A 19,608-nucleotide genomic window follows, 5' to 3' on the forward strand; every position below is an offset into this window, starting at 1 on the left:
TTTTGCACCTCTTAACTTGCAACAAAGAACATATGCAAATAGCACTTTTCTACCTAAGCACTCAAAGAGCTTTATACATGTCCTATTCATCCATGTAAGTGCTTTCTAGCCAACATTCACACTCCAACAAACACATCAGGAGCAACTTGGAGTTCAGTATCTTGCCCAAGGAGATCCAATTAGTAGACGCCCTGCTCTACCTTCTGAACCACAGCCAGCCAGGATACTGTCTGAGATACCAGGGGCTTTGACAAAATAGCAGTACTTGACATGCTGGGAACAAGTATAGGATGGACCATTATTTCAGCCACAGTCATTTTCAACCACTACAAAAATAAGACGTCCTTCAACAGATGATCTAGCATCCCAATTCAAAAGAAGGAAGAGTCTAAATTCAGAGAAGAACCAAAAGAACATTAAGTGTTGCAAGAAGCATGAAAAACCCGGCACACCAAGGAAAAGAGTGCTCACAGTCAAAGTATACGCATAACATTTTTGATATAATCTTCAGATTCTACAAAATAAGAGTTTCCTTGTGCATCATTGTGCTGTTCTAAGTACACCTGCTCTTTTCCTGTGGTGGATCTGCTCAAAATATACTGCTGTTCAAGTTAATTACATATGAAGAAAAACACCCTGGAAACCCTGGAAATAGTGCAGGATGGAAGACACATGACATATGTATCATTTGGATAAGGTCCTTGTTTATTGTCCTTTATTCATTGGACTTTAATTAGGCTACTAAGCAGCTTTGCTGTAATCCCCCCTCCCTCCTGACAAGTTTCTTAGGAGACCCACATTTAATGTCTAAGATGAACGTCTGACATATGGCACCTTCTATTGGCTCTGTTGTTTTCAGCTATGCTTCTCTATATTATGTGCGCTCTCATCCACTCCTTTCCTCTACTGTCATCATTTTGTTAGCAAATACGCTCTGATTTTCTTGATGAGAGCCTTCGGCTGAAATCATCACTTCCAGGCCAGATTTCTGGGCTTCCAGATTAGTGATGTGGGTCAGTTTGTTTTCAGTAGTTTGGAAGCACTTTTGTTTGGCATAGCAGATTCTTAGGTAATCCATCTACACTGACTCCTAATGAAAATGTTCAATTTGAACAGTTTAGTTCAAATTTCTATTGTCACACAAACGAGGACCTTGAGGTAAAAAAAACAGAAATATTTAAAAGGAAATAAAGAGTTTTATTTAAAGAGATACTGTCGTTTCTGCTCCAGCTGACAGTGATTTTTTAGTGCAGGCAAGGCTCAGCACACTTCACCACTGTGACACCAGATCAGGCTATATCACTGATTCTATATCATGTGTCCTGGTAGATTATATAACAGCCTCTACTTTGTGACACTGAAGGAAGAGAACAGAAAACACAACTTGTTAGGGGGTAAAATTAAATAGCTGATAAGAGGTGTCTCCTACCTGTGAAGCCATCTGGACAGACACACTGATAAGAGTTGACGAGGTCCTGGCAGCTTCCTCCATGCTGACATGGAGCAGACTCACACTCGTCCACATTAACAGAGCAGTCGTCTCCTGCAAGAGGATTATATCAGTGATATTTATATCCACGTCACCTTCACATCAACGAGGCACATGCAGAGAAACTCAAGTGGTTTTTGCCGTAAGTCTGGTTTACCAATGAATCCTGGCAGACAATGACAGATGAAGCCAGCGGCCACATCATAACTGAAGTCAGCAGTGCTGAGTTCAGGAAGCTTTCTGTAGTTCACGACATCCGAGCGTTGAAAACACTTTCCACCATTGTGACAGGGATGCTGCTCACACTCATCTATATCCACCTGGCAGTCGTCTCCCTCGTAACCTGGTTGCACATAAACACAAATACATTATATACTTATAATAATATTCAGTCTGTCAACATACTTACATGGTCGTAAGAACATTATGCTATATTGTCTTAGTCCTACAATAACTACAAAATAAGAAATATTCAAATATTAAATATATTAAAAAATACTTTCTGAGGAGGATCAAATGTAACCAAAATAAACATTTTACTAAAATATTCAGGCCCCCCAAGACTTTTCTAAAGCTGTTTCTTTAGTTACTACCCAGAACTACTGTTTCTTTCTTTAGCAGGACATTGTTTCCACTTTAACCTCCTTCCATTAGATATGAGACTGATTGTTTCTGAGCAATCAAAGCAGAAAACGGTGCCAGCATGTCAGTGTTTTAAGTGTGCTGAGCAATGCAAAGTTAGAAATAATCTCTGAATTTGTTGTTCAGAAGCTGATGTGATGCGTCCAACGCAGCAGCATTAAAAAGCATGTTTACAGTTCGTTGGACAGTTTGACCTTCAAACGATGGGGGCACAGATTTTTTTTTTTAATAATTCATGTGATTTTTAAAAGGCTTTAAATTAGTGTAAATAATCAGACTCGGGGACACCTGCTAAACAAGTACAGCTTAGCTTTTCTCATCTTTAGCCTGCGTCTGCATCTTTGTACGTCCTCCTACGTTAAAGAATGTCCCTGCTTTTGAATGGTGGCTCTGCTCTTTATGCCCTCAGACTCAAGAGTCCTTAACTCCTTTGTTCAGTGTGATTTATGCATGGGAAACCCCGCAGCTTTTCTTTTTTTCACTTTTTAGCATTTTTGGTGAGTAGTTATATAACACAAGCCCTAAACCATGGTGAGAGGTGGTTTATACTAGACTTAAAGTTGAACCACAGCATACCTGGCCAACACAGGCACTTGTACTGATTGATCCCCTCCAAACACGTGGCTCCGTTCTGGCAGGGGTCAGAAGCACATTCAGGAATATCCTCTTCACAGTAGTCGCCTACAAAGCCTGTCCCCTCACAGTCACAGACATAGCTAGAAGAGACAAGATAGGCAGTCTTAGACTGATTGAGCATGTCTATCATGCTATACATTAGATTACTGTTGCACTGTTGTAGCTGCTTGAGATAGAGTGCATTTTAACCTCCTAGGACCTGCTGTCCACATGTGTGGCATCACATTTTGGGGTGTTTAGACCAAAATGCATTTTGCTCTACAAGGGCCTGATATCCACTTACAAGGACATTACACTGCCACTGTTCGATCCAAGTTTAAAACCAATGCCCTCAAATGTGGATCAGATTTTTCTCAGAAACAAAAACCAGGTTAAAAAAAATGTTGTAATTCTTTGTTTTTACATTCATCAGGTCCCAATCAACCCAAAAAACAAAGAGAAATTAAAAATGCTGCCATGGAAGAGTTTGGGTCTTAGGAGGTTAAGATGAAAACTTCCCACTGGGCTCCAAGTATCTTGTTATCTCCGCTTGACCTCAACATTGTACACAAAACACAAATATCAGTGAAATTGTAAAAGATTTACATTTTTTTTAAAGTGCATCCTCACATGTGACAAGCTGAAACAATGAAATGTTATGTTTTGATTTATTTATATATTTTTTTTACAAAAAATATACAAATGGAAACAATGTTTTGTTGTGTAATTTATAATAATTATATTTGAATAATACTACAAATGCAGACAGATCAAAGAGTTTTAGTATCAAAACCACTGACTTGATTTCTTATGAATCCACTTTTTTCAGCTGTAAGAAAATTCCTTTTTTTATTACACTGACAAAATAATAGTTGCAGCTGTATACCCTCATAAAATAATAAACATGTACCTGTGATGCTAAATGCAACTTAAGTACAGGCCAGTAAAGCAGCTTCTCATCAAAAAATCAATTAATTCAAATAATGATTTTTCTACGATTTTGTTTCTAAATGATGTTTACATATTTGATTCTGACTCAGTGTAAGATTTACATACTGATGCTTATAATGTGAAACTACTACATCCTTTATCTTCTTCACTCGATGCTATTAAAATACATTTTGCTGTCCCAGGCATTCACAGCACCTACAGCTGTGTGATGACTATGACCGTGACAGACAGTAAGAGGATTAATTCCTGTCCTTGATCAACTTTAATGTCTGCCATGCAGTCCTGGGCAGACACAACACAGACGGACACAGTGGCCTTACCAGGCCAAGCACCTGTATGTTAGTGTACACTAGTCTCTTCCTAACACCAATTATCTTCTGTTTTTCAGTCCACCTGACTGTTAAATATTCTGCTCATTACCTTTATCCTGCTAAATTATAAGGTTTGATTACAGTGATTATGAGTATTATGAGTTGTGTTGTTGCACTGATGAATGGCCACACTGCAGAAATGATTCCTTCTATTTGATGTACTACTACTTATATGTACTACATGATTGCACTACACATGTTTTTATCTTCAGACACAGGTGATGCAATCAAATGATGAAATCACAGCTGTGCCATTTCAACAGTACAAAATGCTGTCAGTTTAAAAACAACGAATAATTATTTCATTACAGTCACAGTAAATATCACTACATATCAAAACAGTTAAACAGTTTGAGTTGCTAAAGTTTTACTTTGGTTTTTATCTTTTGATCCTTCTTCAAACAGCTCATTTGCACAGTAAACTATGAGGGTTACATTTTTTACATGTAGAAAAATTAGGCATGTTAGGGACACCCCCAACTCTAATCATTCAATTCTAGTGTGGAGATATGGTTCAAGTTTAAGTTTAGGGAAACAGCCCCATATGGAAAATATATTTATAGGTCTTATGAAGTTTGTATCTGTCTTGTGTGAAAACAGATATAAGATCCCTTGAAAAATCATATAAATGAAAGTTGTATGTTTTGGATACTTACTAAAACAATATATGAAAGTAATGAGAAAGTGGCCACTTTCATGAGTGAATCATATCAGCCTTACATGAGTCACTATATGAAGAAGGCCACATCTGATGCAAGTCTTTTAGAAGTTTTTTCTATTTCTTTTCCATATGGGGCACATTAATGACATCCAGGGTATATTCAGTATATTGAAAGAAATACTACCTGTTCACACCATCTATGCATTTTCCTGTATTTAGACAGGGCCAGCTGGCACATTCATCAATGTCGACTTCGCAGTCTTGCCCCTGGAACCCAGCCACGCACTCACACGAGTACATGGCAACATGATCTCGGCAGGTGGCGCCATTTTGACAGGGACGAACCTCACACTCATCGATCTCCAGCTCACAGTTAATCCCTGCAGAGGACACAGCCGGGATGGCAGAAGGCCAGCGCATGAGATTTGGCGATGCATTGTCATATATGTCCACGCTGATCACATTTCACATTTGAAACCACTAATCAGATGTAGGATTAGCAGTTTGAGGATAGACAGCTATCTCGGGGTTACTCACTGGAATTATTTTGCAGAGTTTCAAGAGATCATCTTTAGCTGCCACTGTCATGTGGTACAAACTACATTAAACTAAACAATGCCTGCTACCTGATTCAGCCAAACACACTGTGATATACACAATGAGATAGGGCTGCTCGATTATGGCAAAAATGATAATCACGATTATTTTCACTGAAATTGAGATCTCGATTATTTGACGATATTTATTTAACAATAACAATGTGTTGAATAATGACTTTAAAGATTGTCAAAAAATAATATAAAATAGTGCAAATACTGATAACAGTGCAAATGTTTGCAATATAAGAAATAAATGAAAAATGTAAACATCTGTGTTTAGTGAACTTTGCAGTGTTGCTCTGTGGTGCAGCTACGACACCGTAGCAAAGTTTACACACTATGTCTACTTGATCCACGTCTGACTCCACGAACCCATAATGTTTCCACACCACTGAAGTTTTTTTACCTCTCTTTTCAACCAACGGCAGTCACTCTCCTCTCCAAATAACTTCTGCTTAGCTTTCCGAGCTTCCCTCGGGTCCTCTTAATCAGCGGTCCCCAACCCTCGGGCCTCGGACCGGTACCGGTCCGTGAGTCGTTTGGTACCGGGCCGCGAGAGTTGAGGCTCAGGTGTGAAATGTATGGTTTTCAGGGTTTTTATCGGTTTCCAGCGTTATTTTGTTATCGTTTTTATCGTTTACTCGGTTTTCCTGGGTCTTTTCACGTGTGTTATGAATAAATCTTCTTTTTTTCGGTACCGGTACTAGTTTTATTTTGTTGTATTTATCTGCGACACCTTAAAGGCCGGTCCATGAAAATATTGTCGGGCATAAACCGGTCCGTGGCGCAAAAAAGGTTGGAGACCGCTGCTCTTAATTGTTGTGACACGTGTTCAAAATGCAGAGAGGTGCGCTCGATTTGCCACACGGAGCAGCGCGAGAGTAAAGCACGAGGGAGGGGCTAATAATCGGCTCAGTCATTTTTAATGATCGTTGAAAGCCCAGATCGTAATCGTGATTAAAATTCGATTAATTGAGCAGCCCTACAATGAGATGTCTTGTTCTCTTTACATCATATTCCAAAATATACCCTCCCGATTAAGCTCTTTTTAGCTCTGCAGTCTCAATACTGCAGCTGCCCTGTACCACTGCCTCTATTTCTACCAGCCCATCTACCCCAGCATCCTTTTGTAGGTTATTGAGGAATGTTTACGCATGACTTACCAATTTTAAATATAGCTTATTTTTGTTGAGCGATAAGCTTGGAGCAAATCCTGCTGGAATAAATCAATAATCTGAAATCTGAGAATTTCCTGTTGTCCACAGCAACTTGTTCTCATTCCCAACCTTTTATGTTCAGTTACATTTCAACATATCAGGTACTCATTTAGTGCAATTTTCTGATATACAGGCAGTGCTCCATAGTGCTATTTTGCCAGTGGTTGGAGGTATAACTGCATGACTTTCAAAAAGAAGACCAGACTTTGGGTCCCATCTGACACAATGATTAAACAGTACCTGGTCTATGTTACACCTACATGTTTGCTGGGACTGACAAAAGTTATTTAAAGAGGTATGATTATAATAAGACAAGAATTACAGCTGGCACAGAAATATATAACTTTACAGACTATACACTGCTACTGTTAAATGAGCCAATATAAGTGTAATTACATTTTATTGGACTTATTTGGGAAAGTATTATAATCCTAGAACAGCCAGTTAAAGCTGTAAATTTAAAATATGTTCATATGAAGCTCAGTACCTTAGAGTTCCTGGACTATGCTTCTCCTTTCAAAAGCTCTGCCTGTTGTAAACCCGACCTGCTTCAAATACCTGCTCACCTTTATATCCTGGAGCACAGTCACACCTGTAGTGATCTACTTCATCCCAACACGTGCCATTATTCTGACAGGGTCGGGAGGCACACTCGTTGATGTCCAAATCACAGCGGGAGCCTTGAAATCCTGGCACACAGAAACACTGGTATGCATTCACTCCATCTTTACAGATGGCTCCATTCTGGCAGGGCTCCGACTGGCACTCGTCTATGTTCTCCTCACAGTTTGTCCCCTGGTATCCTGCAGCACACTGGCACAGGTGCCCAGTGTCAGGGATGTCCGTACAGGTGCCACCATTCTGGCATGTTTCCTCTGAACATTTGGTCACATTATCCTGGCAGTGCTCACCACCAAAACCAATTGGACAGTGGCAAGAATAGCCATTGACTCCATCGACACAGTAGGACTTATTACCCTGGCAGGGGTTACTCTGACATTCATCAACACCCTGGGTGCAATTGAGCCCTGCGAAACCATCCGGGCAGAGGCAGGTGTACTTGCCAGTTCCAGGTTTGCTTGTGCAATTGCTGCAAGTTGCATCGATGCAGGCATCATACAGGTCCTCACAGTTTTTACCTGTATACCACACTGGTTCTTTGGGGCAAAGGCACACGTAGTCGCCAAAGTGGTCAAGACAAGAGCTGCCGTTGTTGCAAGGAGACGATAAGCACGCATCTTCTGCTGCTGTGCACAGCAGGCCTGGAAATGAAAGACAAACTTCCTGTTAAGAACACATAAAATCATATTTCTTTACTGTCACTTTGTGATAGAGGTTTCTTCACTAACTCAGCTCTTAGAAGGGCTGTTAAGTCCAATTTGCAAACATATAAAGTCTCTGTTAGCGTTGCACGTCGTGGCGTTAGTGAGACCAGTGTTTGTCCCAGCTCATCACGTTAACCCAAACTGCAACATTTACCATCCTCAGTAGTTTTAGTAACTAAACCAAAGTGAGAAAAACTAAGCCAAGCGATGAGTGAAGCAGCTCGCTGTCTCCAGTTTCACAGTGTTGTGATTTATTGAGGCCCCTGTTATATTAACACAGTCTTTAAAGCACATATTATAAACACTAGTCAACATAATGGATGTCCACAGTACACAGTATTTAGCAACCATTTTGAAACTTTACAAAAACTATAAAGATATTGTTCACATATATTTCTAACAATTAGTAAAAATTAATAGTAGTTTATTTATGTATTTTTTGTGTGTAATTTCATTTATTTGAATTTATCTGATAAAACTATAGGTAATTATGATAAATATCACACGGATCATTTACTGGAGCATGGAAATGTTTGTCAGGTTAACTGAACTTTCTACATTTGCCGCAGGTGTAGCTGCAGGAAGGATTCACCTTTGAGGTGCAAATGAGACTGGGAGATGTCACCCCGTCTCCAAATGTATGAAGCATCCTGCAGAGATGTTTATTTAACCTCAGCCTGTATACGCAGTGAGAAGAACAAATGTGGGCACTGCAACAAAATACCGAGAAGTCATTTTATATGTTGAACCTTGCATTATAATAGGCTCTTCCAAAGTTTCGGTCTAGCTGTAAAATTACTCTTTATCACCCCTAAAGCAGAAGAAACACCTGTATGTCAAGAAAGCCCATTGTGACACCTTCCTCTCCTTCCTCCACTAACAAAGTGTTGGATTTTCACTACTGACATCTACACTCACAAATTTATGGAATTACTGTAAGATGTTTTGAATAAAATCACCCCAATAAAATGGCAGACACTGTGTCCCACTGCTAACAACCTCCCAGTAACAATCTGCTTATATCTTCCCTGCAACACCTACAGTCCTCATTTCCCACTGTATCCACTTTAACACCCCCAGTTCCTCTCACATGCATTTGCTATCACCTTCTTTATCTGCTCTTACTTCCTCCTCACATGAGTGTCTCACATCTCCATGCACCACCTTTCTGCTTTCCAAACCTGAGAAGTGCTGCATTGTTTGTTTCCTCTGTTTTAATTTCATAGTTGATAATAAGCCCCAGCATGCTCACTTATGACCAATAATCACACTTATGATGACTGGAAACAGGAGGAAAGAGAATGAGACTGAAGATTAATGGCTGTAGTGAAGGAGTAGACCGAATACAACGCTGAGGTTAAAAGGAGGCCGATAATCCAACGTGGAGACTCTTAAAAAACAAAGAATAGTAGTCTTCATATTTGAGTGTCTAAAGTGGGCCCTGATATAATTACATCTTTTGAGTTTGAAATTTAAAAAAAAAATGTCAATCTAAGAAAAGAATAAAACTTAAATATCTGAAAGTTACAAAATATTTCTATATTTCTTATACTGTTTACAGCAAAGTGGTTAGCACTATAGCCCCTCACAGCAAGAGGGTTCAAATCTGCCATCTGGCTGAAGCCTGTCTGTGTGGCGTTTGTTCTCCCCGTGTCTGCATGAGTCCTCTCTGGGTATTCTGGCTTCACCCCACAGTCCAAAGACATATTAGTCAGGAAAACACTTGAGCTGAGGTACTTAATCTGGACTGTTTACTGTTCAGTGTTCATTATAAACAGTAATGTGCACTACTAGCCAACTAGATCAGTTAAATGTTTGTGCGCTCTTTAGCAACACAAATGCCTGGTTAAAGGACATTGTTCAGAGTTCATAGATAAAACTAGTTAATTGTTGGTCCTAAGCACAGTATGTAGGCTGTATGAATAATACAAAGCGCAACACATTTCAGCAGCACCTAAGACATCATTTATTTATTGACAAATGCAATTAAGGAAATCAGATAAAGGAAATCCACCACATCCAATAAGTGTCTATAATATAATATATTTGTCTAGCAGAGAATCATCTACTATAGATTATTATTAGTAGCATTGTCATTCTTATTATTACAGGTGTTACGGAACAAATGATCAGATTTTTCTACAACTATATTTACCAGTATGATAGTCTGGGCAGTAATACACAGAGGTCCTAATTCTGATTAGTTAGACAGCCTCCTGTTTAATGGGGACAGGAGGCTGTCTATGAAGGAGATGTAATCAAGTGATTTTTTTTTATTATTATTATTAATCCTTTATTTATCCAGGTAAAAAATCTCATTGAGATTAAAAATCTCATTTCCAAGAGAGACCTGGCATCATGGCAACAAAAGTCACATACCATATAGGTATATAACATTTAAAACAAATACAATATCCCATACAAACATGTGTAAAATATACAATAACAGATCAAATTAAGAGTACATTAAAAACAATCACACTGAGTAAAAGAGCTGTTCTCTCGTTCCTTTAAGACAGACTTAAACTCTCCCAAGATAACCAATTCTGATAATTTCAGTTCCTTCTGCAGATTATTCCAGGAAGCAGGGGCAGCGTATTTAAAAGCCCTTTTCCCCAATTCTGTTCTGATTTTTGGGACAATCAATTGTATGATTTTGTTCGAACGAAGGTTGTATTGGTTGTGGTTTTTACACATATAAACACATAAATAAGATGGAACCAGCCCAAGGAGAGATTTATAGATAAAGATCAACCAATGGGAGAGTCTGCGAATATGCAAAGATGGACATTTAGCAGCAGCATACAAAGAACAATGATGTACATGATTTCCATAGCCAGTAATAAAACGTAAAGCACAATGGTACACAGTATCCAACCTCTTTAGGCAGTGGGCAGGTGCATTCATAAAAAGCAGGTCACCATAATCCAATAAAGGTAAAAAGGTTGCACGAATCAAATGTTTTCTCACTTGGAGGGAGAAACAGGATTGGTTTCTAAAAAAGTAACCTAGTTTTAGTTTTAACTTCGACACAAGCCTTTGAATGTGAGTCTTAAATGACAAATTCTGATCTATAATGATCCCTAGATACTTGTAAGATGTGACCATTTCAATTTCAGATCCTTGAATTGTTTTAATCTTAGGAGATGTAGCTAACAACTCTTTGCCATTTGAGAATAACATGAGCTTGGATTTCTCTGGATTTAACACCAACTTAAGTTGAGTTAAATGGGACTGAACGACATCAAAGGCAGACTGCAGAAATTGCAGGGTTTGTGCTATTGAAGGGGATGAACAATAAATAATTGTATCATCTGCATAAAGATGAAATGCTGCATTTGACAAATTATCACAAAGGTTGTTTATGTAAAGAGAAAATAGCAATGGCCCTAATATGGAGCCCTGCGGAACTCCTTTGGATACTGGGAGAAAAGAGGAAGAAGACCCAGCAGCATGGACACACTGTTTTCTTGCTGACAAGTAATTTGAAAACCAACTTACAGCATTTACAGATAGACCAATATTGTTTAGTCTATTTAATAAAATAGCATGGTCAACTGTATCAAAAGCCTTTGACAAGTCAAGAAAAAGAGCAGCACAGTATTTTTGCAGTCCATCGAATCAACAATGTCATTAACCACTTTAATAGCAGCAGTTATTGTGCTGTGTTGTTTTCTGAATCCTGACTGATGTTGGGAAACAACTGAATTTTTGTCCAAAAAGTCTTTCAGTTGTTCACTAATGAACTTTTCTAGAACTTTTGCTAGAACACACAATTTAGATATGGGCCTGTAATTATTAACATCTGAAGGATCACCTCCTTTCAGCAAAGGGAGAACATAGGCAGATTTCCATATTACAAGGATCTCACTGTTCGAGAGGTTGAGATTAAAAATGTAAGTTATTGGTTCTGCTATAAAATCTGCAGCCAACTTAAGAAAATAGGGATCAAGTTGATCTGGTCCTGCAGATTTATTTAGATCCAACAGATTTAAAGCCCTGTGGACCTCAAAAACATTTAGCGGAGAAAAACTGAAGGGTTGGACCACAGATTCAGTTTGAGCGGTTGCAGAGAGAGCCTCTTGTTGATTAAGCTGTTTTAAATCTGGATATAAAGATTCAAATAGAGATCCTGAAGAAACAAAATGCTCATTAAAGCAGTTTAGAATGTCGCATTTCTCTGTTAAAGTGCAGGAGTCTTTTACAACAAAAGTTGGCATCTCATTTGTAGTTATGTCCCCATAAGAAGATTTTATTATTTTCCAGAATTTTTTAGGATCGTTCAAATGTTTAGTAGTATTTGAAAGATAGAATTCTGATTTGGCCTTTTTAATTAAGGAAGTTGAACGGTTTCTGAGCTGTCTAAAAATCAGCCAATCCGCTTCGGATTTAGTTTTTCTGGCCTTAGCCCAGGCAGCATCCCTTTTTTTGAGTAGACTGGAGAGCTGAGGAGAAAACCAAGGGTTGTTTCTGCATTTTACTCTAAATTTGCGGATAGGGGCATGTTTATTTATAATTTTGATAAAAGTATCATAAAAATAATTCCATGCCAGCTCAAGATCAGTTATCAGGTAGATTCTACTCCAGTTATAGTCCCATAAATCATGAAAGAAAGCTTGCTCACAGAAATGCTTAAAATCTCGTTTAAAAGCTATCTGTGGCCTTGATTTTGGGAGCTTCGATTGTCTGACTACAGCTACCACACAGTGGTCACTGATATCATTTGCGAAAACCCCAGTGTGAGAATATTTATACGGCATATTAGTTAAAAATAAATCAATAAGTGATGACTTTTCTGGGCATTTAAGATTTGGACGAGTTGTGCTGTAAATTAGTTGTGTGAGATTATATGAATCACACATGGATTTAAAACTGTCTGAGGCAGAGGACAACCAGTCCCAGTTGAAATCTCCGGCCAGCACAATTTCATTAAAATCTAAAGTAGATAGTTTTTCACTAAGTGAAACTAAAGCCTCACTACTAGCTGAGGGGGTCTATAACAGCCCACAATGGTAATAAAATAGCCCTTGAAAAGTTGGAGCTTGAGGGCAAGAAGTTCAAACTGTTTACAAACAGATACCGATGAATCGACAGTAACATGGAATTTGCTTTTTACATAAATTGCAACACCGCCACCCTTTCTGGGGCGGTCGCAACGGAAAAGATTATAGCCCGTTATTGCAACGTCTTTGTCAGTAATTGATTTAGTAAGCCAGGTTTCTGATAATATAAGAATATCAGTATCTAACTCTTTCATCCAAATTTTCACAAAATCAAGTTTGGGAAGAAGACTTCTGACATTTAAATGAGTGATACCAAGACCTGTTCGAGTTTTGAAATCACAAGGAGTACTTAAGCATTTGCAATCTGGACCGGGATTAGGTTGCACATTTCCAGATAAAAGAAGCAGAAGAACAATAAAACATTTTCTTTTCACAGATTTTTTCTGTAGGATTACAGACTGATTTCTCTTAGTGCCCGATCTCTTTGGGGGGTGAGAGGATTGGGAAATAAACCAGTAATATGGAATGAATAAATCAGTTAAATCAGTTGAAATGAGATCTCTGCTGATGATCACATTTGAGAAACTTCTAAAAGATGTAAAATCCCACCTTGTTCCCTTTGAGAGGAGTAAGAAGTATGGTGTCTCTTGCTCCACAGACTGTTCCTGCACCTCATGTAGACAAAAAGCGGTCTTCATTACAGGGTGGTTCTGGGAATGTACCAGGGCCAGGTGGCGAAGCAGACCATCGTCCGCCGACGGGCTGTCGTGACCTTCTTGCTCGTGGGAGGCTGAGTCATCAAAAGGGTAACTGGCGACCACAGTGCCACCATGCAGGCCCCCTGACAGCACAAATCCCCTCTCCTGGATCCATCTCATCACCTCCATCACCTCGGGGATATCAGCTGGATCCACGGTGGCCAGATTATAGCCAAGGGCTAATTTCCATCTGTTGTCCAGAGACTGTAGTTTGGGTACAGCAGTTGGAGGCCCAGGCAGCCGAGGTGGAGGCCCAGGCAGCCAAGATGGGGGCCCAGGCAGCCGCGTTGGTGGCCAAGGCCGCCGAGGTGGAGGCCCAGGCAGCCGAGGTGGAGGTCCGAGCAGCTGGGGTGGAAGCCCAGGCAGCTGAGGTGTAGGCCCAGGTAGCCAAGATTGAAACCCAGGCAGCCGAGGTGGAGGACTGAGCAGTTGAGGTGGAAGCCCAGCTAGCTGAAATGAAGGCCCAGGCAGCCAAGATTGAAACCCAGGCAGCCGAGGTGGAGGCCCAGGCAGCTGAGGTGGAGGCCCAGGCAGCTGAGGTGGAAGCCCAGGCAGCTGAAATGGAGGCCCAGGCAGCTGAAATGGAGGCCCAGGCAGCTGAGGCAGAAACCCAGGCAACTGAGGTGGTAACCCAAACAGCAGAAGTGGAGGCCCGGACAACAGGGGCGTAAACACTATTAGCTGAAGATGTAGCCTTACTAACTGGGACGGTGGTTGTAGCACAGTTAGTTGAGGTGGAAAGCAATGCAGAGATAGCTGTGCCCATAGGCTAACTAGGCTAATTAGTTCTAGCCAGTCCAAATCACTGATGTTTAAATTAGGTCCAGGATTTAGTTCTATATCACCTGGGGGTGGTCTAGCATGACCAAAATCCAAGAATCTTGTGAACAAAAGATGTTGACTCCATTTGGCTGGGAAAGTGGTATAATTATCCAGCTTTCTTGGACATGTCGAACTCCACAGAATATAAAAATGTATAAAAACAAAAAGACAAGTTGATGTCAAGATCCAGGGGTTTTTAGGTGGGTTTTTTGGCAAAAGCACAGGACCTGCCAAGCTGTGTGTCTGCACCCTAGCAGCCATCTTGTTGCCCATCTTGATTGATTATTACAACTGATAATGGCCTGCAACTGTGATACAAAATGCATTATGAAAATTACAGTACTAAATTTGAATAAGAAAGTGTGATATGTATTTGATAAAACATGGACTATATTGGCTTTGTTGTGTCAAACAGAGGGAGACTGAAATGCACAGGCAGGATAAGGAGAGGATGGAGAACACAGAGTCATGACTAACCACAGGAGGAGAACTATGATTATGAAGAGCAAGAAACTAAACGATGTAACAAGAACACCAACCGTACAATAAAAACATAAACCACTTAGAGAATCTAATCTAATCCTTTTAAACCCAATTAAACAGTCCAAAACCTGAAGACTAAACGCTAACATAAGCACAAAAACTAATTGAACAAAACCAAGAAATATTAACAAAAACTCAAAAACACATGAACACTGGGTCACCAGATCCAGGACCATGACAGAAATGCAGCGAGTCTCTCTTGCATCAACATTTTTCTAGCTTTCTTTTTTTAACCTCCCTCCTTCTCACCCCCTCCAACCTGCCACCCCAGACTATGGAAAGCTGAACTCCACCAGAACTCTGGGCTTTAACCTGCACTGGCTCTAATTCTCATCAGCGCTGTAGAAGTGGGCAAACAGGGACAACTGCTGTCCTCACTCCTTCATCCAAACTCAGTCAACCCCTCACACATTCCAGGGAGATGATAACAGCTCCTCCTACACACACAGCCCATCAGCCCCCGTGCCATTACAGAACACATCATAGATCACGGCCGCACAGGGTCGATCCCTGACACTGACTGGTACCAGCCTCTCGATCCAACAATAACACTAAGCAGAGACGTGGACTGTTAGCAGGTAGAGTGATGTCAAACTGCCGACGCTCTCCAGAGACCTCAGCGTGTCTCTTTAGGGAGTCTTCACTTTAACATAGACCATGACCATTCCCTCTAATGAGAAGAAGGATACTGACTCAGTGTAATCTCTTTTTTTAAATCCCTCTTTTGGATAATAGTCAGATTTTCATTTGATTTGTATTCACAGATTTCCTAACACTGAACCTAATCCATACTTTAACTCTGAGCTCTAAAACATTGGGCAATGAGCTCAAAAAATACTTTTGTACTAGTAAAATACAAAATAATAATAGTGTGTGCCAGTCAGAATGTCTCTACTTTGTTGTTAAGACTTTGTAGAACCATTATTATATTTTTTATATCAGAGAATCAGGGAATAGGGGTACATAGACCTTAACAGCCTAATACTCATGCATGGTTGTTACACACTTTGTTCCACAGGTAAACATCACTTTGTTTTGTTTCTAATTCTAGGAATTCATAGAAGACCTCCTCCTGTTCACCTGGATGTTTTGTAAGTCAGCGGTCTCCAACCTTTTTTGCGCCACGGACCGGTTTATGCCCGACAATATTTTCACGGACCGGCCTTTAAGGTGTCGCGGATAAATACAACAAAATAAAACTAGTACCGGTACCGAAAAAAAGAAGATTTATTCATAACACACGTGAAAAGACCCAGGAAAACAGAGTTAACGATAAAAACGATAACAAAATAACGCTGAAAACCGATAAAAACCCTGAAAACCATACATTTCACACCTGAGCCTCAACTCTCCCAAACGACTCACGGACCGGTACCGGTCCGAGGCCCGGGGGTTGGGGACCGCTGTTGTAAGGCACAAGTAGAATTTGAGCAAAGCAGGTACATGTTCAACACAAGAGGTCCAACGAGGGACTCTTGAGGAATTCCACATGTTGGCTTTTCTCAAATTCATCGTTATCAAGTGACATGAAGTAGTGTCTATCATGTAAACATGACCTGAACCATCTTTTCCGCTCTATCCAGCAGTATCATATTATCACCTGTGATCATTTAATACCAAAACAGAAGATTTTGTCTCATCACTATGCTGTGGTATGGACAAATCCAGCCTGAAGGATATGAAAAAGGATGTTTTGCATTATAAAGCATGTAGTTGTTGCCTGAAATAGAGAGTTATTAATTATCTGAAGCAAATCTGGGGCTATTCTAAATGTGCATAATTCAAGATAACCTTAAAGACAGAAACTTCAGTTCGAGTGTGATGTACTGTAAGCAGTCAGTAAAGTTCATGTACAGGCATAGTTTAGCCATTAGATGTAATATGTTGTAGCAAAATGGCATCACTTGAAATAAAGTCTGCTCTGCCTGTGTGTTGTTTCAGACATATACAGCAGGGTAATACTTGCGTCATCATCTGTTCAAATATTATAAAGAAAACAAAAAGCATCCTGATGTCTCAAATGCTAATTAGAATAGATTTTTCTAACTTTGTTCCACATAACAAAAAGTTGTCAAAAGAAGCTGAAAACGTGCAGAAAAAAAATTCTTTAACAACAGTCCTGGAAAGAGGATCTGATTTAAGAACCTTATTTCTATGAGGCACTAGTGCCATCCAGTGCACCAACATGCCCACTATCACAGTGGGGAAAAAATTAACAGTCAAGACGTTTGACCACAACCGAAAGATACCAATACATTTTGTTTAAAACAAAAACAATGGTAGGTGTTTTTTATTTTATCATTTTATCTACTTTTTGGATGTCTTTTAGACAAATGCTCAATTTGTCAACAGGAACTGGTGAATTGTTTCAATTAGCTTGAACCATCTGCAAAGGAATGGTTTATTTAAAATAAACTGCCAGACGTTTCTTCCCCTCAAAAAGGCATTTTTCCTTCCTATTGTCACCAAGTGCTTGCTCCGAGGGCTTTATGTGATTGTTGGGGATTTCTCTGTATTACTGCATTATTGGTCTTTCCCCTACAAAAAGTGCATTGAGGTGACTGCTGCAATTTGGTGATATATGAATAAAATTCAGTTTAATTACATTGAATCGAATAGAAATCCAGCTTCAAAAATCAACTTCGTTTTTCACCCAAAGTTGAATGAATATAACTAATAATGATATTATTACTAATAATAATGATATAATCCCACCACTATTAATGATAAGATGAAGAAAAAGATGAAGAGGGGGAGAAAAAAATAATAATACCAAGAATAGTACTAGTAAAGAAATAAGGGTAAACAAATATATAAAAAAGGGAACAGATAAATAAAGTTATGCATTATTATAAAATAGAGAGAATAATAAGGGGAAATTGGGAAATCCTGGAGCTAAGAAACTGTATCCGTAACAACCTTGGACACGAGGGTTGGTTCCGGATGATCCTCATTAAGGGTAGCCATGGTGATTTTGAGTGCATCACCCAAATAAATGTTATTATTGTTTTCTGTTCATTAGAACAATTTTTAGTGTTACTGTATATGATTCACATATCTTCCCACTTAACAAGACCAACTGGCTAACACTGGATACTTCCCCAGGTGGAAACAACCCCCACACCCTAACGAGGAAGTTTATTGGAGGAGTGGACATAATGGTCTAGTGGGTAGCTGGAGAATAAATATTAGTAACTTGGCTTTCCTCCTCACAACACCTGCTCCTGGGGATGTCCAGAGCGATGATGGTCAACCAGTAATCAAGGAGAGAGTTGGTAATGTTATAAATTTGCCAGTTCTAACCGAATGAAATGTTGGCATTAAAAATAGATTTCTGGAGTTATTTCACTAACTTACTAAAAACAGCAAAACTAGAGCTAAGTGAATCAAATAGGTCTCACAAATAGGTGACTACACATTTGTGCACAGATGGGTGCATTACAAAGGAAGTAGATAGAGGTGTGTTGCTAGAAAATCAAATTCACTCTTGGCAGATGTAAAAGGCAGTCGACAAGTGTTTACCCTGAGTCACGGCAACAGCACCACAGAGTCAACAGAGAGTACTGCTGCAGGGCTGAGGAAACAGCAGCGCTGTGAATCATAGATAAAGGGAAGCCCCTGGCTAACGCACGAGTTGAGCTCAGAGGAATTTTATTGAATCACCACAAGAGACTGGGCTCCGCTTTGGGCTCCTAATGCCCCACAGCAGGTGGCTGCTTTACTTTATACAAAAAAAGCACAAATCTTCTCTGACTCAGCTAGTCACAGACATACATTCTTTTGTCTCCTCCGTGAGTTACTGAGGAGGCCATGTCACTTTAAACTCACTATTTGTGTCTAGTCTGGAGGGAAATTTGTTTCTTCGTATAAGCTACACCAACTCCAATTATTTTCTGGGGAGTCAATTTGTCAGCTAGCTGCTCACAGACGTTTAAAAAGTATAATACAAGGCTTCTATATACATCCTTAGCCCCCATGTTTTTCATATTGTTAGTCACCAGTTTTCTATCCGCATTTCACAAATTCTTTTGGAATTAGACACAGCTCGTGTCCTATAGACGGGAATGGCTCTGACAAATGCACTTGTCTCCATTGTGTTCAGCATCTGCAGAAGACAGCACTCAAGAGACCAATGGATGAGTTTTAGGACATGTTGGCTTTGTATTTTTCCCATTTCCTAAAAATACCAAATTTGTTTTAAAGGTAATAGTAAATATATTTGTGAACAAACTCTATGTTGTTCAGCTTTTTGAGAGGTTTTCAAATGTGCTCATTTTTAAAAACTTTTTCTAAATACTTTTACTTTCACGTGAACTCTTCCAGTTTTACAGTCTCTGCCATCCTCGTGTTCGTCTCTTCACCATCGCCCTGTCTCCTCTGCCTGTCCTAGCCTGCCTTCTTCTTTAAAACTTGCTGCGTGCCAGACCTCTTGCCATGCTCCTTAATACCCATCACCCCCTCCATTCAAAGCCGAGACAAAAAAGCTGTGCAGCAGTGCAGCCGGACGCTCAGCTCGTTACCATGGTGATCTTTAACAATGCCACCCACAGCCAATCCATGCCGCCGTTCTACCACCGTTTAAATGAGCTTCAGACATTTCACACAAATGAAA

General features: G+C 39.7%; 1 protein-coding gene across 1 annotated transcript in view; it reads right to left on the reverse strand.

Moving 5' to 3' along the window:
• Positions 1-19,608, reverse strand: part of LOC146375571 (protein crumbs homolog 1-like) — a 36,618-nt gene that overhangs the window by 15,398 nt on the left and 1,612 nt on the right. The window contains exons 2-6 of the mRNA XM_084946583.1: positions 7,112-7,807; positions 4,914-5,109; positions 2,708-2,847; positions 1,647-1,832; positions 1,430-1,543 (exon numbers count right to left, since the gene is read on the reverse strand). Coding sequence (XP_084802709.1) covers positions 1,430-1,543; positions 1,647-1,832; positions 2,708-2,847; positions 4,914-5,109; positions 7,112-7,807 — 1,332 coding nt within the window. The remainder of the gene's footprint in view (positions 1-1,429; positions 1,544-1,646; positions 1,833-2,707; positions 2,848-4,913; positions 5,110-7,111; positions 7,808-19,608) is intronic.

Source organism: Perissodus microlepis, chromosome 12 (genome assembly GCF_051167445.1).
Source record: "Perissodus microlepis isolate ML-2025 ecotype Zambia chromosome 12, ASM5116744v1, whole genome shotgun sequence".
Taxonomy (NCBI): Eukaryota; Metazoa; Chordata; class Actinopteri; order Cichliformes; family Cichlidae; genus Perissodus; species Perissodus microlepis.